This window comes from Prionailurus viverrinus, chromosome B2, assembly GCF_022837055.1.
Source record: "Prionailurus viverrinus isolate Anna chromosome B2, UM_Priviv_1.0, whole genome shotgun sequence".
Lineage (NCBI taxonomy): Eukaryota > Metazoa > Chordata > Mammalia > Carnivora > Felidae > Prionailurus > Prionailurus viverrinus.
The window spans coordinates 47,308,654-47,333,130 of NC_062565.1; the positions used below are offsets into that span (position 1 = coordinate 47,308,654).

General features: G+C 38.4%; 2 protein-coding genes across 4 annotated transcripts in view; one reads left to right on the forward strand and one right to left on the reverse strand.

Moving 5' to 3' along the window:
* Nucleotides 1-24,477, forward strand: part of CB2H6orf141 (chromosome B2 C6orf141 homolog) — a 368,368-nt gene that overhangs the window by 46,877 nt on the left and 297,014 nt on the right. The gene's annotated exons all lie outside the window — the stretch shown is intronic.
* RHAG (Rh associated glycoprotein) lies at nucleotides 1,352-23,351 on the reverse strand. 2 transcript variants are annotated; one of them, XM_047858853.1, is made up of 11 exons: nucleotides 23,132-23,261; nucleotides 16,895-16,993; nucleotides 14,568-14,751; nucleotides 13,819-13,969; nucleotides 11,394-11,541; nucleotides 11,124-11,290; nucleotides 9,497-9,634; nucleotides 8,782-8,903; nucleotides 4,294-4,367; nucleotides 3,837-3,910; nucleotides 1,352-2,070 (listed from the first exon to the last, which is right to left on the reverse strand). In XM_047858853.1, exons 3-11 carry the CDS (start codon nucleotides 14,729-14,731, stop codon nucleotides 2,038-2,040), a joined length of 1,071 nt encoding a protein of 356 aa, XP_047714809.1. In that variant the 5' UTR covers nucleotides 14,732-14,751; nucleotides 16,895-16,993; nucleotides 23,132-23,261; the 3' UTR covers nucleotides 1,352-2,037. The 2 variants fall into 2 exon arrangements, with proteins under 2 accessions (XP_047714809.1, XP_047714808.1); XM_047858852.1 differs by lacking the exon at nucleotides 16,895-16,993 and having other exon boundaries at nucleotides 23,132-23,351.

Sequence of the window (24,477 nt, forward strand, 5' to 3'; positions counted from 1 at the left end):
AGACTGCAACCGGGTTTCAGCCGGGTCCAGAAAAAGTTTGCGAGATAGTGTAGCAGCAGTGTTTCAGGGATTATGGAAAATCTCAACACATATCTGGCACCAGGTTTCACCCTTAACGACTTTGTTCCAGCACCAGTGAATGTGGTTGTTCTCCTGGGTCCACCGGGGCCTTGCCTTTCGGGGACCCACAAAGCCTCTACCAGGTGTCCTCCCAGCAGGGGAACCGCCTCTCCCCATTTGGCCTGAAGACCCCCGACTGCACTCTGCTGCTGGGATTCGCCCTTCCCACCAGAGCACCACCAGGTATTGTGCTGCGGAGTTTCAGACTCTGCACTCCCCCTGTTTACAGTCTTAATGGAATTTAAACTCTCTCCTTTCTCCTTTTTCCCTTTTTAGTTCAGTCCCTGAGACTGTTTCCACTTTTCTACTTTCTCTCCAGCTGCTTTTGCGGGGGGGGGGGGGGGTGATTTTCCCGTATTCTCCGCCTCTCCACCCCCCCCCCCACCCCCGCATGCAAAAGTGGCTCCCTGCCCTCGGCAGCTTCTCTCTCCCCCAGTTCGCCTCTCAGCGCCGTGTACCTGCTGAATTCTGTGGTTCAGGTTGTGCAGATTGTTGTGTTAATCCTCACATCAGTTTTCTAGGTGTGCAGGATGGTTTAGTGTTGGTCTGGCTGTATTTCATGGACTCAAGACACACAAAAAACGTCCATGCTGTTCCGCCATCTTGGCTCCTCCCCTCTGAGTTTTGCCTTATGATCAGCAGGAAATGAGGGGGTCTCTGGACATTGGGTAGTGAAGATGATTCCTTGTGATGATCAGCAAGAGTGGAGATAGGGGACTTTATATCGTAAGCACACTTCAAAAACCCATGTGAAAGAGACTTGGATGTACATTTTGAAAAAGTCACCTAAAATATTTAGGATCTATAAATAAACTATACTATTTGTCCCGTGGAATAAAATATTAATTAATTCACTGTTACTTGTAAGTTTTAAGTTCTAGTACCTAGTAACTGAGGTTTTGTTAATTATGCCAGGGGCTTATTTCCTCCCTGATACTAAGACACATTTTGAGAAGATTCCAGGACTCCAGAAATAAAAGGAAAATCTTAAAAAGCCTATAAAGAAAAATGGTTTTAGATGACTATGTAAGTTACCTTTTCTAAAACTTAGTTCTTTAAAAACTACCCTATAATGTGAGACATTAACTTGATTATTTTATAGTAAATATATAGTAATAATTTATTTGAATTGAATATGGATTAAATATGAGGAGAGTGTGTGTGCGTGTGTGTGTGTGCTTGTTACTAAAATGAATTCCAAACACCAAAGAAAGGAGAGCCAAAGACAATGTTTTAATTTATAATAAAATAACATTTAATTTACTGGAATTTTATACAAAATAGACTTTGGTCAGATAGCATTTGAGCTCTTGTTGCAAATAGTAAACATGCAAAAGGAATTTAGGACAAGAATTCAAGCAAAGACATAACATTACTAACTAGACTATTTTTAAATCAAAAAGCACCACCAAAACAATTATATTCTTGCTTTACACCATACTTTTCTTTCATATTTCTTATATAGATTTATTATATGTTATATTATTGGCTTCAGTTTTACAATTTTGGGATTGAAGACATAGTATGCATATTAAGAATCTTACATAATCAGAGTGTGTTGATTTCTTTGTAAATTTACCTCTATTGGAAAAAAATATATACAAGAGTATACATGGAATTTCACCCTATACCAACCCACTGGCAGAAGTAGTCTGGGAGTCCTAAAGAGAATCCATTTGAACATCTGTTTCATAAGCCACATCCTTCCAACTAAACAATCATTGAGTATCAAGAGATAGCACCAATCTGTGTGAAGAATTTTTACAGTGGACATTTGGGGCTCAGGACCTATCCATTCTGTTCAATGTTCTCGTTGGATGCTGCCTTTTAAAAAATTTAAACACGATTCTAGATAATGGAAAAGGAAGCTGGGGCACAGGAGGTGTTTGGTCTTTAGGTTCCGGATGGTTGTGTTTGTCACATGTGCTGATGATTGTCTTGTTTGCTGACCTTGAGGACATTTAAAGAAAACAAGGTTAGGGCACTAATTTCTTTCACTTTGGGCTCTCAGAGGTTAGTACTGAAACAGAGGTATATTCTGTAATTATTATCCAAGCTTACAAAGAATTGGGGATAAAAATTGTTTGCATTGGGGAAAAATAAAAGAACAAAAACATTTATCCCACTCACCCTGGCTGCATTCTTTTCCCCAAACCTGTTATCCCTGAAAGTCCCACTGAAGACATCAAAATATCTATCACTCTTCAGCTTTGCAGGAAATAATTTGGGGGAAATGTGAATGGAGTAATCAGTAGACACTGGAGGATAGAAGGGGGCTGATGTTTTGTTATTCATAAAACCTCTCATGAGATTCTTTGACCTTCCATATTCTACCTGCTTTTGACCACTCTTATATATGGTATAGAATCTAATGCCACTGTTTAGGATTCGTATTATTTTTATGAGGAGCTTTTTACTGCTCTCAGAGGAGCAAAGGATATTGGCCAACTATGTTCTGTCTTTTCTTCATGTCCTTTCTGCTTCGGAAAAGACCATAACTTCTGATTTTATGTGCCTGGACACATTGTCTCAACTTCTCTCTATAAATAGGCAGTTTATCCAATTTTATCAAAAGGATGCCAGACAGACATTTAGGCTTCTGTTGAACAAAACGTTCACTAATATAGTCATCACTTACATCCTTAATTAGAACACTGTAGCAGGGAGCAAGATAGCTTTCCTAGATTTGATTCCTGAATTCCATGAGGAAGAAATCAAGAAGGAAAATCTAAATTTGGTTGATTCTTCCTAAGAGCAGCATTTTGGGAGTCTCAAAAATCCTACTATTAAAGATTTTCAGGCAATTTAACCAATAGTGGAAACCAAAACACATCTTCCTGGTATCTTATTCAAAATATCAACTTTTGTAAAGAAAAAAGTAAGAAATGTAAACCCCACCATAGTTTTCATTAAACAGTTGGGATAAACTTCAATTATCCAGGGGCGCCTGGGTGGCTCAGTCTGTTAGGGGTCTGACTTCGGCTCAGGTCATGATCTCACAGTCAGTGAGTTCGAGCCCTGTGTCGGGCTCTGTGCTGACAGCTCAGAGCCTGGAGCCTGTTTCAGATTCTGTGTCTCCCTGTCTCTCTGACCCTCCCCCCGTTCATGCTCTGTCTCTCTCTGTCTCAAAAATAAATAAACAGTAAAAAAAAATTTAAAAAAACAAACAAACTTCAGTTATCCAATCATTGGATCATCACATTTAGGAATAAAAACTTGTGTGTGTAAGTCTTCCTAAGAGGGTAAATTCTTGATTTCTTAAAAACAGTTTCCACAATTAAATAATGAAGAAACAACATGCATTTTTTTTTAAGTTATATTAAATCTGGTTGACTTCTTTGTTTGGTAAATGAGACCTCTGCCCAATGTGGAGCTTGGACTCACAACCCCTTGATCAAGGGTCACATGCCCTATCCATTGATGCAGCATGGAACTATGGGAAGGTGAGGGCAGTTAGGGAGAGGGGAAGAGAAGAAAAGGAAACAAACCATAAAAGACTCTTAAGGATAAAGAACAAACTAAGGGTTTTGCAGGAAGGTGGGTGGGAAATGGGCTAGATGGGTGATAGGCAGTAAGGAGAGCACTTGTGATGAGCACTGGGTGTTGTATGTAAGTGATGAATCACTGAATTCTGCTTCTGAAACCAATATTGTACTGTGTGTTAACTACCTCAAGTTTAAATTAAAAAAAAAAAAAAAAAGAACACTGTTCAGTACCTCCCAATAAACAGAATCATCAAAGAAGTTCCTCTCAGATGGTTGTCCACGGACAATGAACTTGAGAATTAAACCTGTGAGAAGAGGGAGAAAAAAAGTCACATTATGATGCTGAAGAGGAAAACCTATTTGCATAGGTAATAAAAATAGTGAGATAAGGGGCACCTGCCTGGCTCTACCTGTCAGTAGAGACTCTGAGTCTCAGGATTGAGTTTGAGCCCCAGGCTGGGTGTAAAGATTATTGAAAAAAACAAAATCTTAAATGTATATATATATATATATATATATATATATATATATATATTTCTAGTTATACAATCATGCCCTTGAGCTTATATGATTCACGATTACTTTACTGTCAGAGTTTAGAACATTTTCAAATTTACCACTCGATATGTTTATTATCTATTATGCGGATAGAATGAGGTACATGGGAGTGTTTTCTTTTCATCTTAACCTGTGATTAGCCCTCCAACAACTGCCGTTCCGATGGAAGAACCTAGAGCAGCTGCCTGCATGGCCATGGTAGACCTAGGAAGACAAAAGAAAAGAAGAATGTTGTTTTTCCAGGCTACCAACTAGCAAATCTCATTTTCTGAGGGAATGGATGCTAGCCATCTTCAGGCCAGAGGGCAGCATTACACCAGCAAACAAATGTTTGTTACAATTTTTTTTTTATTTCCTATTTTCATTTTCTTTGAAATTCTTGAGCAATGTTAAAAAGTCCTTATAAGCACATAAGAAAAATTACCTTTCCCTTTAGGAGGGATGAAAAGATCTAACTTAGAAAGAGTTTAATATTTTCTAAAAATATAGTACCAGGTTTTGATCCTCAATCCAATTCATTCAACAAATATTTATTGAGTACTCACTCTGTGCCACATTCTCTTTTAGGCACTGAGGATGGAATAATGTACAACATGAGTTTCCATCTTTCCCCACCCATCCCAAAAGAAACAATTGTAATTAAATTTAAAAAATCAATAATCAGGGGCTCCTGGGTGGCTCAGTGGGTTAAGATCTAACTCTTGGTTTCAGCTCAGGTAATGATCTCATGGTTGGTGAGTTGGAATCCCTCATTGGGCTCAGTGCTGACATCAAGGAGCCTGCTTAGGATTCTCTCTTTCCTTCTATCTCTGTGCTTCCCCTTCTCTTTCTCTCTTTCTCCCTCCCTCCCTCCCTCAAAATAAATAAACTAAAAAAGAAAAGTTTGAAAAAAATCAATAAAATCAGAAAAGTTAATTTTAGCATATATCATAGAGACAACTCATTGAATACAGTAAAAAAAAAACCTCTGTAAGTCATCTTAGATGTAGTTACCTTAAAATAAAATTAGTAAAAAAAATACCTCATAATTTTTGGGAATGGAAGAATGTAATAAAAAGCTATTGAAGTGCATAAGGTTGTTATATGAGTGACAAAAGGACAAGGAGTGTGAATATCCTTTTAGCACAGTACCTCACTCTTAGCAGGCAATTCATAAATAGCTGTTGAAGGACTGAATGAGTGTTTATGGGAAAGTAAACATTTGGAAAATGAGAGTATCTTGGTGTTTCATCATCATCCAAAGGACAGAAGGCACTAAACTCAGATTTCGTTTTTTCTCTTCATTTGAAGTGTTTAAATTTTTTCTACTATGTAAAAAAAAATGTAAAAATATGAGACCATTGTGAAAACATGAGAAACCATTAATTTCGTTTTTTCTCTTCATTTGAAGTGTTTAAATTTTTTCTACTATATAAAAAAATGTAAAAATATGAGACCGTTGTAAAAACATGAGAAACCATTAATCCAGAAAATGAAGAAAAAAATTTAATTTCCCTCAAATCTTAGTCACAATAAAAATGTAAAATATAAACATATATTTTTACAAAATGCAATCATGTTGTAATATTGATTTTCCCAGGACACTTGGGTTGCTCAGTCTATTAAGTATCCAACTCTGGATTTCAGCTCAGGTCATGATTTCACAATTCATGGAATCAAGCCCCATATTGGGCTCCCTTCTGACAGCAGTGAGCCTGCTTGGGATTCTTCTCTCCCTCTCACTCTGCCCCTTCCCTGCTCACATGTGTGTGTGAATGCTCTCTCTCTCTCAAAATAAATAAATAAACTTAAAAAAAAATAAAACTGATTTTGCCATTAAATCTTCAGTGCCCTTTGATGTCAGTAAATGTAGACCTGGATCATAATTTCAATTGCTACCAAGTACTACACTGTAAAAATGTACTGTAATTATCGCTCTATAGTTTAGATACTTGGGTTGTTTCCAATGTTTCATATTTTTAAAAATGCCATGAGAACACATCCTCTCATGAAATGCTTATGAATTTGTCCAATAATTTCCCTAAAATAATTAGAAATGAAATTATTAGTAAAATGAAATTATTAGTAAAAATTTATATACTTCTTAAGGGCTTTTCCAAATAGAAAAATGCATAATTAAAATCCCCATTATTCTACTTTAGCCACCATTCAGTATCATCATTCATTTAATCTTTCAATTTGGTAACTGAAAAATTAGTAACTTGTGTTAATTTGCATTTCTTTGATTACTAGTGAGGTTGAATATTTAATAAATATTTATTCATTTGATGTTTTTCTTTTGTAAACTGCCTGTTAATTTTATCAGAACTTGCCAAAATCTTTTCCAAGGTATTAAAAAGTATTTTTTGATGAAAAGATTTCCAAGATTACATGCGCTTGGAAAATAAGCAGTAAGAGCATTATTAGAATTAGGCTGCCATAATGTTCGCAGATGTCCCTTAAGAATACTTACTTCTGGGACACCTGGGTGGCTCAGTTGGCTAAGCATCCAACTTCAGCTCAGGTCGTAATCTCACAGTTCGTGAGTTCGAGCCCCACATCAGGCTCTGTGCTGACAGCATGGACCCTGGAGCCTGCTTCAGATTCTGTGTCTCCCTCTCTCTCTGCCCTTACCTCACTCATGCTTGGTCTCTCTCTCTCTCTCTCTCTCTCTCTCTCTTTCTCTCAAAAGTAAATAAACATTAAGAATACTTACTTCTTATTCAATGCTTACCAAGAAACCTGATTTGCATTTTAATATTCTGAATAGAAACATCTGAGTAAATAGTCTTGGGTCTTGGCCAAAATATTTTGTCTGGTGTGTGAGATGTATGTGAATTTCACCCAGGAAAGATGTATGTGGATTTCACCCACGTGAATAGACCTTCCAAGGCTCATCATCCAACCCCTCCGCTTTCCCCTCTCCCCCCACCACCAAATCCCCCTGAGTACATTGAGAAGTGGTTGCCAAACCTGAATACCGAAGCACTAGACTCTCAACCATGGAACCTTCCCCAAATTTGGCCACCCAGCAAGACCCAGCCTGTGAGAGCCAGATAGTCTTGTTTTATTACATCCATGGAACTGGTACAAGCATGATGCTCAAGAATTCCTTTATGTCTAATCATGAGCGACATCTTAAGAGTGTTTGCAGTGTTTATACACTAGAGCATTTAGGAGTTGAGCTCATGGACTCATGTGTTTATCGTGTTTGATTTGCATTAAAATATGTTTGCATTTAGTCTCCACAGATGTTAGGTCCTGGAGAGAGCTGCAAAAAAATATGGATAATTCTGGGGTCGTTCTCCAAATTTTCAAAAGGGGCAAAAAAAGAAAACAAACAGAGGAAAGGGGTCAACTATACACATGAAAGTAGAAGCAAATTTCTGTTGAGTAGTAAATGTGATTAAACTAATTTTTCAAATATTTGTCATTACTGGTCTCAACAGAGTTGAATTTTAATCTGTTAAAATTAAAGAAATTTTTCTTTTCAAATTATTCAGCTCTAGTCAGGAGTCACTTTGATACATTTTCAAACATATTCACCTTATCTTCATGCTTTCAATTGGCTTTAAAAATCAAGCATTTTGATTCTTCCTTACTTAATCTCTGAGTGATCTGGACTGTGTGATCTTCCTACCTGTTTTGCATCGATAACATTCATATCAAACTGTTCCAATCTTGTTGCCTAAAAGTGACAACTGATGGCTTATGACATCACTTTTACTGTCTTGGATTTGACTGATAATTGTTCTTCCTCCAGCCATTTAAACCCTATGCCCCTTTTGGGAAGAATCTAGGTCTGTTTAGAGTTGAAGAGATCTTAGTGACTAAATACTATGATTCTCTCATTTTATAGAAGAGGAAATTGAGAACCACAGAGGCTGAGTGAGTTGTAAGGCCCCATAATTAGTCGATAGCAAAGCCTGAGCCATGTGCCAGTCTTCCTGATTCTCCAGATCCAACTGCTTTCTACATTATGTGAATTCATTCTTCTATGTGTTGATTATATGAAATGGCAGCTCAGCTCATCACAGATGCCCCCTCCTTCATTTTGGTGAGAGCAACTAAAAGAGCAAGCCTACTGTATTATGTGATTATCAAATTGCCAAATTTGCTAGAAGACACTTGCCTATGGTAGAACAATTTAAAATAACACTGTTAAGTAAAAACAACCAACCAACCAACCAACCAATGTTAATAACATTAAGTTAAGACCATCTTCCCTTACAATTCTATTCTCTCAATTGTGTCTCTTTTGCTTCAGTATGGACAATACTTACGAACTGTGGACTGGATTGGTAAAGTAAAAGCTGTCTCATTACCAGATTCCTCCAAGAGTGAGATAAAACATCAGACCTGGAAAACCTGGGTGGCTCAGTCAGTTAAGTGTCTGACTCTTGATTTTGGCTCAGGTCATGATCTCATGGTTCGTGAAATCAAGTCCCAAGTCAGGCTCTGCACTGACAGCACAGAGTCTGCTTGGGATTCTCTCTCTCCCTCTGTCTGTCTCTCTCTCTGCCCTCCCCCTGCTCACTCTCTCTCTCAAAATAAACAGATAACCAAAACCAAAACCAAAAGCAAAAAAAAAAAAAAATCATCAACCTCAGGGTGCAGGAAAACCCATTCTTTAACTCACGTCTTAGATGCTCCCAAGGCTATCGCCACAATGCTTGCGAGGCCTCCTACCACACCAGGTAAGCCATGCAGGTTATGAACACCACATGTATCATGGATCCTCAGTTTAGTGGTAAAAAATGGCTAAAATTGTAAAAAGAGGAAGTTTTGTTATTTTGTTAGACATACAGAGTTTTATAACTGAAGGCAGTGACAAGGCAGGAAAATGTTACTATAGCCCAGTTTGCCATCCATATCTAAATCCCACTTAAGTCAAAGAGTCTGAATACATTGGTGGCAAAACTACTCATGTCAGTTTTTAGTAGATGGATTTGAAGTGAGTGATTTCAACTCTTCCTCCTTCTTACCTACTGATATCCAAAATCCCCTTCAAAGGACACAGAGTCCTTCATTATGCAAAAACAAACAAACATCATCAACAACAAAAACTTGAATGGAACTGCCCTGAGGAAAGTAACACAAGTACTTAACATTCAATTCACACTAATTTATAAATAATTGATATCAAATTCTTTCCTGCTACACAGAAGAAGTCAGAGGACAGCAGAAACCATTGTACACGGAAATGTGAGTGGTACTTCTGACAGGAAGGGAAATGACCCTGAAATAAGGAGAGATGCTGATGAAAGGAATTTTCCCAGCTTTTCTCTATTGGTGGGATGTCAGAAGATGATGGTGCAGATCAAAGTCTGACTAAGAGCACTTGTCATACTTACAGTCAGGAACTTGAACCCAAACACAGAGACAATTCCTGCAATGCTCCCAATGATCATAGAACCATACGGGTGGATCTTCATGTCCGCACAGGTGCCCACAGCAACTCCTCCAGCAAGGGTTGCGTTCTGAATGTGAACCTGCATGGAGCACAGAAACACGAATGGAGTGAGCTGAACGAAGGAGACTTCAGAAGGAATGAAGGAATGTATCCAGGGTTGGATGGACTCCATGGCACATTCTTCAGTTCAAAGGGCTATGGATTCTTTTCTAAAAATAGGGTTCTTTGTAATTACAGAAGGCCTTTCTTCCAAGCAGCTGTTTGATACCTTTCTTGCTGGGGTTCCTTGGTAGTGCTTGAGTGATCTGGTTAGTGAGACAAGTTTGGGGAGGGACTTGAAAAACAAAAGAGGTTGTAGTGGGAGGCTTGGGAGTGTAGTGCAATTATTCTAGCAGTGTTATATCTATTTATTCAGTTTGGGGGATGCCTCTGTGGTTATCATGAACCAAAAGAGGTCTGTGGTTGCTGTGTGCTTTGCGGAGTCCATGATATTCCAACACTCAAGGAATATAGAGACACCAAAATGTGCACATTGTACATGAAAGACAACAGCTTTCACACGTGTCACCGTGCTGAGAACCTTTAAATATGGTGGAAAGAGTGACCAATTTCCTTTTACCAGAATTCATCAGAAAGATTATCTTCTCACTGATCTGCCTAAGGAGGAAAGTTCATCAGTGTTTTAAAAGAGCAGGACTGAGCTGTGCGTGTGTGGTTTTTTTTTCTTTTGTTTTTAATTTTCTTTCATTAAACAATTTGTACAGCATTGAAATCCATGTCCTTAGCTATGCCTGAAGAAATTACATATCCTTTTCTTCCCTGAGACTGGAAAAGAAGAGCCGCTGATGTGCAGATTACTCCTTAACTGACATTTCTCTAGGTCATAGGTCAAAAACTCAAGAGACCAACTTGGGAGGATCTTAAAAAATGTTTTGTTTTGAAGTAATTTTAGACTCATGTAATAGTTGCAAAAGTACTGCATTTTCCATATATCCCTCACCCAGTTTCCCCTAATGTTAACATCTTACATAATCATGAAACCAGGAAATTAGCATTGATAGAGTACTATTAAAAGTCTTATTTGAATGTCACCAATATTCCCATTAGTGTCCTTTTCCTTTTCCAGGGTCCTACTCAGGATCCTACCTTGTCATTAGTTGTTGTTCCTTTGAGAGGGACATTTGCAGCTTAGGAAAACAGAATCAACTTGCAACCTCCTCCTCCCTCATTCTCTTTTTCTACTTTTGGCAAGTCCTGTTTCTAAGGAAAATTTTCTAAGACCTTGGAGACAGTCAACTCTATCACTAAAGAAATATGTCTCAAATCTTTGATTTTTGCATGACTATATTCCCTAATAGATTGTCAGTTCCTTGAGGACAGTTTTTTTGATTTGCCACAACACAAATTTGATGAAGAAACAAATGCGTGTTCTTTTCAAAATATTCTGCAAGGTTTCCCGTGTTGTGATTTCCTGCGGCGGCCCAGCAGCGATGCAGACATGACCTGCGCATCCGAGCAATCGTCAACATCACTTAGCGAAACTTCCATGGTGGTTAATCTGCCCTTACCATATCAAGCCTGCCTCTCTTTTCAACAAGGCTGGAAAATGCATAGGCTGTGAGCACACAGGCGACAAGAGAGAAGTATGTATTTACGATGGCCATGTACTGTTTCTCTCCAGTTTCAGCGATGACTGAATTAAAGCTGGGCCAAAACATCCACAGGAAAAGAGTTCCTGCGGAAACCACAAAAAGGGATATTAATTCTGGAAATGGAAGACAGTCGCAGGGAGGCAGTTTGCCTTGGGAACTGAATCAGGCGAGTCCACCTCTACTCACCAATCATGGCAAACAGATCTGAGTGGTACGCAGACTTCTCCATCTCGTGCCCCTTTCTCAAGCTTGGTTGATACAGGATGCCTGCTACCGCCAAGCCAAAGTATGCCCCAAAAGCATGGATGGTCATTGATGCTCCGATGTCAGAGGCCTGAGGACCAAAACATGCACGTTATTAGAGGTGAGATTGAGTCTCACTTCGGGAGGAGAGTCAATGAAAGGACTGCTTCATTGGTTAAACAATAATTTTAAAAAAATTAGAAGAAAATATAAGTCAATGAAAGGAGGATAAAACAGGACAATGAAATTTTAAAAAATACAGGCTTTGGAGACACGCAGAACTGACTTTCAATCCTAGGTCAGGTACTTCCTTGCGATGTGACTTTAGACAAATTACCATATTTCTCTGGATCTCTGCTTCTGTAAAGTGGGAAATATTACCCAGCTAATATAGCTATGGTGAGACTTAGTGAGACCATGTTTGTAAAGTGGTAGGTCTTTGTGGACACTCCATTCATTTTAGGTTACTTCTCCAGGTTAGGGAATTCTTAGTGAAGTAACTATGCACTGCACTTGTTTCAAAAAAAACCAAACAAACAGGTTTTTGCATTCATTTGACATTATAGTTAAAGCTCATTTCATTGCAATTCAAAGACTTGAAGCTTTAAAAAGCCTGAGTCTTCCCCATATGTTTTCACTCTGTTATATGATGACATGAAAGCCAGATAAGGTCCAAGATTCACTTGAAGCAATCTATTTAGTTCCCTCTTGAGGACACTGTATGAATTTGACCAAATTTTCTACATTCTCATGTTCCTAGAGGGAAAGTTTAGAGTGCCAAACCTGCTGCTTAGCTCTTATTATACTTATTAAGTACAATTAAGGTAGGAAAATGATACACATTTATTAATTTATGTAAGACTTTCATAGTTGATAAACTCCTATGTACCTTTCAGGTCCAGTTTAACTGTCACTTCCTCAGAGAGGTCTTCCTTGATTCCACTAAATTAGGTCTTCCAGTTATGCTGTCTCATAGCCCCCTCTACTTATTTTTCATAGCATGTATTGCAATTTATAATAATATTTGTGTATATGTGTGTGTGTGTGTGTGTGTGTGTGTGTGTCTGTGTGTGTATGTGTATGCATGTGCCTATAGGTGAGTGGGTCATGCATGATTTTCTATTTGATGTCTGTCTCTCTCACTGGACTGTAAACCCTATAAAGACAGGGATCTTTGGGGCGCCTGGGTGGCACAGTCGGTTAAGCGTCCGACTTCAGCCAGGTCACGATCTCGTGGTCCGTGAGTTTGAGCCCCGAGTCAGGCTCTGGGCTGATAGCTCAGAGCCTGGAGCCTGTTTCCGATTCTGTGTCTCCCTCTCTCTCTGCCCCTCCCCCGTTCATGCTCTGTCTCTCTCTGTCCCAAAAATAAATAAACGTTGAAAAAAAAAAAGACAGGGATCTTCACTGTTTTGTCTGTCATCACAATCACATGACACCTGGAAAGTTGTCAAAAATATTTTCTGTTGAGAGGGGAGTTGGATGGGGGGGGGATGGGTTAAATAACTGATGGGGATTAAGAAGAGCATTTGCTGATGAGCACCAGGTGTTGTACAGAAGTGTTGAATCACTATATTGTATACCTGGAACTAAAATTATACTATATGTTAAACAACTGGAGTTTTGTTTTGTTTTGTTTTGTTTTGTTTTGTGGTTTTTGTTGTTGTTGTTGTTTTTATTTTAGGGAGAGAGAGAGAGAGCACGAGCAGGGGAGGGAGCAGAGGGAGGAAAAGAGACAGAGAATCCTAAACAGGTTCCATACGCCTGACACAGGGCCTGATTCCATGACCTGAGTCAAAATCAAGAGTCAGACGCTCAACCAACTGAGCCACCCTAACTGGAATTTAAATAAAAATTTAAAAAATTATTTGCTGTTCAATTAAATGTTCAGTACTGGAGAGTGCCCAGAAGTATTCTACTGACTGTTCTTAGGGGGAATCAATGAGCTTTTAAAGGTAGGGGAAAAATTTAGGCGTTAACAAAAGTCTTAGGAAGGGCAAGGTCACCTAGTAGTTGAAATATAAATAGGAATTGATCATTGATAGGAAATATAATGTAATAAATAGAGTTGTGGAGTTAGAAAAATCTGGGTTTAAATCCATATTTGGGACAGTTTTTCAGTATCTGTGATGATTAGTTGTAATTTGTAACAACTAATAATACCCAGGTTATAGTGTGGCGGTGAGAGTGAAATGAGGCAATGTTGATGAGACTCCTGGTTTATGATAGGCACTTGAATAAGTGATGGGTGTAATTATACTTGCTGTGCTATCATGCTCACTGATGTTTGTCCCTATGTAGAGTGGACATTCATTAGGTGTAACCAGAACTGATGTCCAAAGCTAGTAAGTATAAATCCTCTAATCCTTACCTTAAATATCTCACCAACCAGGTATTCATTGCCAACAAAGGCAGCAATTTCTAGTATTGTCATGGCCAGCATTTGGGTTGGACTTATTTTTCCCAGGACAGCTCCAAAAGAAATCAAGACTGTGGCTGTACTGAGGTCTCCATTTATCATGCTAAGGGAAAAAAAGGAAAGAATACATTGAAGAATAAGGCACACCCAACATAAAACTGAGAGTTGGGATTTACTATAGCACCATTTTATCCAGAGTGCAAGCCCTGCTCCCCTACTGCTTCCCATCAGGCACTCCTCCAGGCACCCTTTCACACACTTCACTTTCCATCTTCCATGCTCTCTAGCTGCTACAATGTTTCCTTTATTTTGACCTACCTGTTCTTGATCTCACTGAGGTTTTCCTTTATTTTTGTTAATCTGATACATGAATTACTTTCTACAGTGTTTACCTTTCAAATTGTAAATATAGAAAAGTAGCTAATGGAGGATTTTTGCCCCCTGTAGCTGAGATGGAAGGGATAATGTTTTTATGAAAGGGGATTTATCTTATCTTTAAAGTCAAACTGGAGAAGATATAGACACGAATGTATGACCCTGCTCAGTACAGCAAGGTGTTGATTCGCACCCTAGGATCCCAATATTCTTCTCTTGTCTAAGGGGGACAATGTGCCAGCTGGTTCAGAGGCTTACTGACAAGAGACTAAGCAGAGAAACAATTGCTCTGAAAACACAATGGTTGAAAAATAAGGGATGCTCACTTTTTGATTCCAATGTGAATTTTCTGTCCATGGTTGTGCACGATCCCCCACATAAAAGTGCCCCATTGGAGGCCCAAAGCAGCAATGAGTAGATTGATGCCCACACTACTGAAGCCATAATTTTTCAGGAAGATCATGAGGAAGCCAAACCCAACAAATATCATAACATGTACATCTTGGAACACTGCAAAAAAAAAAAAAAAAGTATCGGAAAAAAATTCTGCATTAAGGGAGAAATAAGAAAATGTTACATCATGAAATACCCCATTTATTAAATTTTATATCCTTTACGTAAAACACTGCAAAGAGACAGCATTAACTGGGCAGCCAAAGGCTGGGTCTCAGTGCCAGCTTGGCTCCTTATCAATCATGAAACCTTGGGTAACTATTCAAGTTTTTCTTGGAATACTATGTGCTCTCATACCCGTGTGCCTTTCATCCTCTCCCTGAAGAGTTTTCCATTCCTTTCTACCTGAGGGAAACTTTGCACAGAACAATGCAAACATCACCCCCTCTTGCAGACCTTCCTAGTACTCCCAGGGAAAACTAATATTTCCTCTTCCACACAGCATTCTGTACATACTTCAACTTTAACATTTGCCACACTGTGTTAGCATATATTTGGCATGCATCACCCTGTAAGAGTTCCTTGATGAGGTGTTTATATCCTGTACCAGATTTTGAGTTTCTTGACTGAAGGGATTAGAACATATTCATCTTTTGCTCTCCAGGATTTGGCATAAAAATCTGCCTATAAGATAAGAGGCAATAATGACTAAATGAATGAGCTTCAGTCTCCAATGATCAAATCTGTATAATAGTACCAGATTATTGTTGAAGTCCAGTATGATAATGTCTTTGTTAGCACTTTCTAAGCCAAAGCAAAAAAAAAAAAAAAATGCTGTATCCTCTCGAGGAGCAAATACTTTACTTAGCGTTTGGAAATGTAAGCTAAGGTCCCCCAGTTCTATTACATGATTGTGTGACCTTGGGCAAGTCACTTACTCTCTCTGAGCTTCAGTATTTTCATCTGCAATACTGAAAAGGCCCTGTTTCACAGAGAACTCTGTGAGATAACCTGTGTGGGAAGGAGTGTGCAGTAGAGCACTATATAAATAAAACATAGGATCAAAAACAAATAAAACATATGATCAAATATGAGATAGTGGAAACATAGGCTTTTCCCTCAAGAAAGGGATAGCTTCATTAGCGAGACATGCATTTGGTTGAATCCCATGAAATGGAAATTTTTGCATTAAAATTATCAATGAAAATGATTAAAGTATTGGCAATTTCTTGTGGTTCAACCTAATAGATACACAAAGCAAACTGAGGTCAAATTGGGCACAAATATAAAAACAGAGAGACAAAAAGAAAACATTTAAAGAAAACAAAAAGAAAACATATAAAAACAGAGAGACAAAAAGAAAACATTAATCATTGTGGCCAGGGGTTTAAGTGAAAATAGGCATGAGAGAGGACATTCCTAAAAAATATATCTCAGAGGAAACTGATGTTAGAATCCAATTAATTCGTCTGAAGGGTGGGCTTAAAATTTGAATCCAGGCCTGACTCCACCAATTCCTCTATGCATTGAGCACTGTAGGGATTAACAGGAAAATAATGAAGGCAGAGTGTTGGCCTCCCAGGCTCTCAGAGACATGTTACTACCCTTTGGCTCTTTCTACCTCTGTCCTACCATTAGGCTCAGGAGACAGTGTGTTTGAGGTTGGGAGACGATGGCACTCAGGTTTGTCTGCTGTAGGAGATGCTGTGATACGCTGCCCAGATACCTCCTTTAGACATGGATAACTTATTTTTCCATTTCCCTGGATGTAGGGAGTCCTGCTACATGAGAGTCTTAAGCTCTCAATTCTCTCTGGAAAATATTCTTGTCAAGGTCACAGCCTTTTCCTGGGGTAGCCTGCACCAGAGAGAAGAATGCTGTGCAGTCCTAGTTGGATAAGGCAGATTGATGACTATTTCACCTATGCCAGTGTTTTGGCTGACCACCCTCATCTCATATATACCCAGACAACTTTGGGATTGGGGCTTTACAAGACATGTTGATGGGCAATGGTCAACTAACATGAACCTGTTTGGTTTTTGAAGTATTAAGTGACCATATATATTAACTGTGTGCTCAGATGGTTTTTTTTTCCCCTCAAAGCTTATTCTTGCTTTTCGCCACAAGGGGGCTTAAGAACCTCATGTATTATTTAAGTTGCTATAGAGAGCTCACAAAGTTGTGAAAACTCTTGACATCATGATTCTGTATAAAAAGTATGGATAAGAAAGAGCTATAAACAATTAGGATTATGTATTACCTTTTATCCTGCTCTAAGATTTTGTGGGTGGGGACTGGAGGGAGGGCCATGAGATTAGTTCTATGTTGTAAGAAGGCCATCAAAGGAATAAAGTATTCTCTGTAGAAGAAAAGGAGATTGAACTTTTGTAAAGTCTTCCAACAGGTTTTAAGAATTGCCAAGACTTGTCTGAATCACATATTCTCAGTAGAGTGTGATTTTTGTCTCCCCAGTAAATGTGACAATGTCTGATATTTTTGTTCTGTTTTACATCCACCTTTATCTTGTGTTAGGATATCTTGCAAGCTCTGATAACTCAACATGTTTAAAATACAACCGATGATTCCAACTCACTTTCTACCACCACTAGCACCAAATGAATGAATCAGACCCCTTCTTTCCTTCTATTTCCTACATATGGCTGTTGCCTCGAATGTCCTCTCCATCCCAAACCCAACACTTCTTTACATGACAAACTTCTATACACCCTTCAAGAACCAGATCGTCTGCACAGTGTTACTGGTCACAGCTATAACATGGCGCATACCTCCCTTATTTTATTTTCTTTGCTTATGTGTTTGTTTTGTGATTCTATGTGCTCGCATGCCATTTATTCAAATAGAGTATTGAGCAAGCACTGCCAATAAGGCACTCTTTCAAGAGAAAGTGAATCCAAGTGTGAAGGCAGTAATCATGATGTGGCTAACAGACCCCAGCAGAAAGTCTGGCACCTGTACCTTTTCAGGAAATGCCTCAGATAAGCAGGAATAAATGGATCACTGGTAAGGACCATTGAGAATTTGTCTGACTGGGACCATCAGGACCTTATTCAGAAAAATTGTTTTTCTCGATCAAGTGGTGAAAATTGTTCAGCTGGTCAATTAGAACTGGTGGCTTTCTTGTTTTGTTTTGTTTTTTTAACAGTTAAGGGCTGGCATGGTGTTTGCCAGGCATGTAACTTTTTTGCTCTTCTAGAGTTCCAGTCCTTGGAACCACTGGGATTATATTCTGAACTCATCTTTTCTGAGAAGAAAGTATCCTTAGGGTGGCATCTTTACTCCCCACCTCCCAAATATTTTAATTTCACATATTTCAAATATTTAGAAAAATAGTACAATGGACATCTATGTACTATTCACCTAGATTTATCAGTTGTTCCTATTTTCTATATTTGTTCTCTCTTTCTCTCTCATCATATATATATATATATATATATATATATATATATATATATATTTTCCTAAGCCATTTGAAAGTAGGATGACATTTTGCCCCAACCTCTTTAGCATGAGTTTCCTAAATAACCATAACACCATCCTCACATCCAAGAAATATGACATGAATACAATAATATTATCTAATACAGTATCTATATTCAAATTTCCCCAACTGTACCCAAATTGTTCTTTTATAGGATTTTTAACTCATTATCCATTCAACTGTCATTCATTTTTTTTGTTTGTTTGTTTGTCATGTGTCTTTATTTTTCTTTTTTTGATCGGTTCTCCCACATGCTTTTTATTGGTGGTGTTGTTCTGTCTTTTACATAGAATGTCCCACAATTTGGATTTGTTTGACTGTTTCGCCATAATTAGAATCAGACTAAATATTCTGGGAAGAATATTCTACAGATAGTGCTGTGTACTTCCCATTGTACCACACCTGGTGGCACATAAATTTTGTCCTATTATTGGTGATGGTAAATTTGACCACGTGGTTAAGACTGTTCTGCCAGATCTCTTCACCATAAATGTACCTTATGCCCTGTAAAGGATAAGTAGTCTGTGGGGCAATTCTTTCAAATGTGTGTTCTCCAGTAACTTTACGTAGTGGTTCTTGCATTCCTTGAAGAGTCTTGCTGGAATCAATTATTACATTTTTAATTTTAAAATTATAATTTTCTATATCTATTATTCCTTTTGTATTAATTAGGTGGCATTCTTTTGTGAGGAAGAGTTTCCTCTTTCTCCCCTTACCTGCTTTGGGGAATATTTCTATGGGTTCATTTGCTCCTTTATCTTTATTTCAATGAGTTACTATTACCATCTGATTATTATTTTTAACTCTCTATTTATCCCCAACTTGTCTAGTTGGTGCTGCTTCAAACAGGATCCTGTGTTCTTTTGGCATCCTCCCATTAGCTGTTACACCCTTGGCTTACCTTGTCTTTCTTCACCCTGACCTTGAACCAACAATTTCTCCAGTGCGCCTCTGAGTGGGGAATGGTATTTAACTTCTAGGGTTTGGGTTTTATTTGTGCCCATCGCTTCCAGTCCTTTCCAGTACACAAAAACTATTCAATAAAAGGCAACCCACAGGGTTCTACTGGAGGCTGATATCTTACTGTTAGGTTACAAACTACAGACAGTATGTTAATTCAGGAATAGTAACAATTCCAGGTAACACTTAGAGTAACAGCAAGCAATTCTTTAGGAATCATTTGCACTGCACAAATTAGTTACTCTTTGCCTATAACATATCTAGATTTGCTGAATCTTTTGGCAATAAATGAACTGAATAGTATCTGAATAAATATAGAAACACATTCTTAAATGTAGATTTTTAAAAATAAATCATTGTACTTAATCCATTACTGGTATGGAAATTCATAAAATAATGTCTAGTGCTGCATACATCCTTTGTCAGTTTACCTATATCTTCAGTGGTTCCCAAAGCGTGATCTGCAGACATCTGGGGGTTTTGGAGACACTTTTAGGGAATCTGAGAGGTGAAAACTATTTTCATGATAATTCTACAGTGTAATTTGCTTTTTTGTGTGTGTGTGTGCTAATATTTCCAGAGAAGGTGAAATAAATATACGTAAAACTATAGGCACTTTAGCCTGGGTGAAAGCAGTGGCATCAAAGTGTGCTGGTTGTCGTGGGATTCTTTTTTATTTTTTTAAAAAAATTTTGATGTTTATTTGTTTCTGATAGACAAAGAGAGACAGAGCATGAGTGGGACAGAGAGAGAGGGAGACACAGAATCTGAAGCAGCCTCCAGGCTCTGAGCTGTCAGCACAGAGCCTGATGTGGGGCTTGAACTCATGAGCTCTGAGATCATGACCTGAGCTGAAGTCAGACTCTAACTGACTGAGCTACCCAGGCACCCCTTCTCATGGTATTCTTTTTTTTTTTTTCAATATATGAAACTTATTGTCAAATTGGTTTCCATACAACACCCAGTGCTCACCCCAAAAGGTGCCCTCCTCAATACCCATCACCCACCTCATGGTATTCTTAATGACCACTCACTTGCAGGAAAAAAAGTAGCTTTCTTTCTTTCTTTCTTTCTTTCTTTCTTTCTTTCTTTCTTTTTCTTTCTTTCTTTCTAGAGAGTGTGTGCAAGTAGGGGAGCAGGGAAGAGGGGGAGAGAGGGAGAGGGAAAGAGAGGGACAGAATCCTAAGCAGGCCATACACTCAGTGGAGCCTGACAGGGGTGGGGGGGGGGGTGGGTGGAGGACTTGACCCCGACCCTGGCATCATGACCTGAGGTGAAATCAAGAATCAGATGCTCAACTGACTGAGCCACGCAGGCACCCCAAAAATGCAGGTTTTAATTAGGAATTCTTTTATGAAGCAGCAAAAATTATTAATTTGACTACTGAACTCCTTCTACGTGTCCTTTTCCTATTCTGTATGAGAGTGTGCTGAAATGCAATTGTACATAAAGCACTGCTGAGACATGTGGTCATCTCAGAAAAATGGCACTTTTGTTATTGTTTGAGTACCAACTGAATGAGCAATTTTTTTTTTATGGAACTCTATTTTTACTTGAAATAAAGACTGACATAAACTATGGTTTTTCAGACAGGTATTGACATCGTCTAAAAAATGAATGAGGGGAGGCTGTCCTTTCAGTGAAAAGAATCGACAGTATTTGTTGCCAGGAATACATTTTGACTTAAAAAAAATTTAGAATTTCAGAGTTTGTGTCTGCCACTATGAGCTTATCAGCTTCCTGATAGTTCTCAAGGGTTTTCTGGTGAGACTGTTGGTGATATTAACAAGTATCCTCTTCTGTTATTATATGATGAAATATGTCCAGGTTTGGAATATTTGCATAACTGTGAATGAGTATTTTTCAAATGATTGATGCACACTATAACAAGATCTCACCTTGGTAAAAGCTCTACTGAAAGTGCAAGAGAGGGGCACCTGGGGGGCTCAGTCGGTTAAGGTTCAGCGTCTGACTTCAGTTCAGGTCATGATCTCAGAGTTCGTGAGTTTAAGCCCCTCTTCGGGCTCTGTGCTGACAGCTCAGAGCGTGGAGCCTTCTTCAGATTCTGTGTCTCCCTCTCTCTGCCCCTCCCCCACTCATGCTCTGTCTCTGTCTCTCAAAACAAAAACAAAAAAATTACAAAAAAAAAAGTGCAAGAGAGACCAATGGATTTTAATGTAACAGAGTACAAAACGATCATGGACATGGCTTTAATGTCCCATAGATATTAAAGATGTGTGTCTGCAGAATCTCTAATAAAATGTTGACAGGCCTCAAAGGGCCTTCTCCTTAAACTCTCCTTTTCTCTGCTCTGTCTATATGTTAACAAGGATTAGCAGTCACAGTAGAAGTTCACTCCTTGTCAAATTATTTGCTTCAGCAGTGTGACCAATACTTTGCCAGGAGCCATGAAGGCCAAAAAATCATAGAGTGAAGCTTGTTTCTCAAATGAGTGTCTATGGAGTCATTCAGGACATGAAACATGATATTCAGATGTGCCACAGACTTCCGTGGCTGTGCCTTGGGATGGGCTGTGTGACACCATGTATTGCCCCACTATGCAGAAAAGCATGGCAGGATGCAAGCGATGAATCAACTCATATCTAATTGACTTTACTTAAAATATAAATTAATATTCTGCTTCACCTATTTGTGAAAAACTCATAACTTTTGCCACACTGCATCTGAGAACTGTTGTAACACACGTTGAGTTCCTCATGCAGAAGCAGAGCCTTCCCCATACTGGAATCCCCCCACTTGGTGCAATTCACACAGTACGAGGCAGGTACCCCCAAGGGTCTGACTTGAACACTTCTTAATAAGTGAATGTTAAATAATCTTCTCTCTAATGACTTACGCTGTCACCTAAGTTTTGTGTGAGTCAATTTGAAATGTAGGGAAAAATGTAGAAAATGTAGAACAAAAAAATATGTATGTATAACCATAATCATGTAGCTTTTAGGGCTATTCCACAAAATATTTTATCCGGCGGTAATATGGCTGAGTCATTTAGCAGTGGTAGGTCATGATGTCTGCATGAGAATACTCCCTGTTATATAAACTTCCTCAAAAAATGTAGCAATGAGGGAATGAATGTCATATGGTCTTTAAAAAGCTTAGATATATGCTATAGAACTTTAATAAGCATTGCTACTATTTTAAACATTTAATAAATTAATAAATTTAATCATTAATAAATTAATAAAAAATTTATGTGTGCCTTATTAAAAAAATACAATGTATATAATAGGGATATATTATCACCTCCCTGCCTGGTTAATGATGTAATGAATATGCCTGGCTCATAATAGGCAGTCAGTTAACAGTAGTTATTAATGTTATATTAACTATTTCATAGCCTTCCCTGTCAAACTTGAAACTATATACCTTCTTTTCATCAGCTACCATTCCGGAGGAAGGATTCTGCTTTTAAAATATTTTAGGTGCTCACACTTTCTTCCCATTGCTAAGGAACAAATTACTTTCCTTTTAGAGCATTATAAAACCCAGAGTACATCCATTTACTTCCTATACCATTGATAATACCACTTCTTATACCTTAGGGCCCCCACATGAAATCCATGTTCCCTTCTCAATACTTCACTTTGTTTCTACTCTCTCCTTGAAAATTACTTTTGACTCTGTTGTTGTGTTGTTGTTTTGTGGGGTGGTGGGTGATATTTTTATACCTTACAAAACTAGGGATCAATTTAAGGGGAAATTAATGTCATTTAGCAGATATAGTTAACACAAAAGATTGACCAATTATTTTAATTTTTGCCTTCTTGTGCTGATATTTTAATAGTCTCAGATTCTGTCCAAACACATTAACTACAGAGACCATTGCCATGGACCAGATACCTCAGCACAAACTTATAATAATACCCTCAGCACTCATAAGTATCATAAGTTCTATAGGGTGTTCCAATGTGGCACTCACGTGGTTACAGAATTCAGAGTTCACATTCTAAGTCCCCCAAATGGGTTCACATTCTAAAAACCCCAAAATGTATAATAAGAAGCAGATTGCCTACTCACGAGAATGTAACTCAAGAAATCTGTCCACTTTTGTTGAGTTGGTGGTGTTGGGTTGCTGGAGATTCATCTGCTCCGTTTCATACTCGACAAAGTATCCAAATAAAATAATCATGTCAACCTCCAAGACGATGGCCACCACAGGGAATTTGAGCTTCATGTTTGTGGAAAAGGACAGAGGCACACTGAGGGCTTCACAGGCTGTGGGAGGTTGATAAGACTGCTCTCTGTGTGGAATCAGGCTGCCTGTTCAACTCACTCCAATGACGTTGCAAGAAAAAAAATGGGCAAGACTGATGAAAACACCCCCACTTCTTGGGGAGAATTATGCTCTGTAATCAGATTATTCTGAATGCTATTTTGAATAACATACAATGTAGATTGGAAGAAGCCAGGTGAAGGAAATGATCTATTGCACAGAAGTGTCTAGAATCTTATTTACTTCTTCAGTGCTTATTGTATGGCAGGCACTGAGCTAGGCTCTGTAGGAGACATAGAACTAAAAGAATATAGAATGGGTCTATTAACTTCCAGAAATATAAGCAAATGATTGTATAAAAACATATAGGTAATATAATAGTGGTTATAAAAGTATTAGGGAACATACATAAGGCAGCAATTTATTTGGTCTTGGGCTAAGAACACTAGCACATAAAACGATATTGATGAAGACATTAAAAAACAAATAGGCTTGGGGCACGTGGGTGGCTCAGTTGGTTGAGCGCCGGACTTTGGCTCAGGTCAGGATCTCGCAGTTTGTGAATTTGAGCCCCGCGTCGGGCTCTGTGATGACAGCTCAGAGCCTGGAGCCTGTTTCAGATTCTGTGTTTCCCTCTCTCTGCCCCTCCCCCGCTCATGCTCTGTCTCTCTCTGTCTCTCAAAAATGAATAAAATTTTTAAAAATTAAAAAAAATAGGCTTTATTAATAATACAGATAGAAGGATTAGCATAAGATGCCAAGCAATTAAAAAATACCATGATAGTTCTTGACTCTATCCTGAAATTGTTCTTGTAGCAGTATCGAGAACTTTGAGAACTTAGGGCTAGCAGTAAAATAAAATTCCTTTGGTGAGTCCCATTGTCAAAAGATTCTATTCAGAATATAAGTGCAAAATGACTGCTAGGCCAAATTGTATGTCACAACAAATGTTTACAAAAGAAAGCAGCAAGTTTATTTTTTGTTTTGTTTTTGTTTTTCTGCTCTGTTTGTCTACAAGAGAACATGAGATATTAGGACTAAGTGATTTTGACATTTTATAAATCTAGGATCCAGAGATTTGGGAAGTGGCCATGTCCATTGCTCCTTATAGGCTGGTACAGCAGGAGTGGGTTCACATACTTAGCTATGG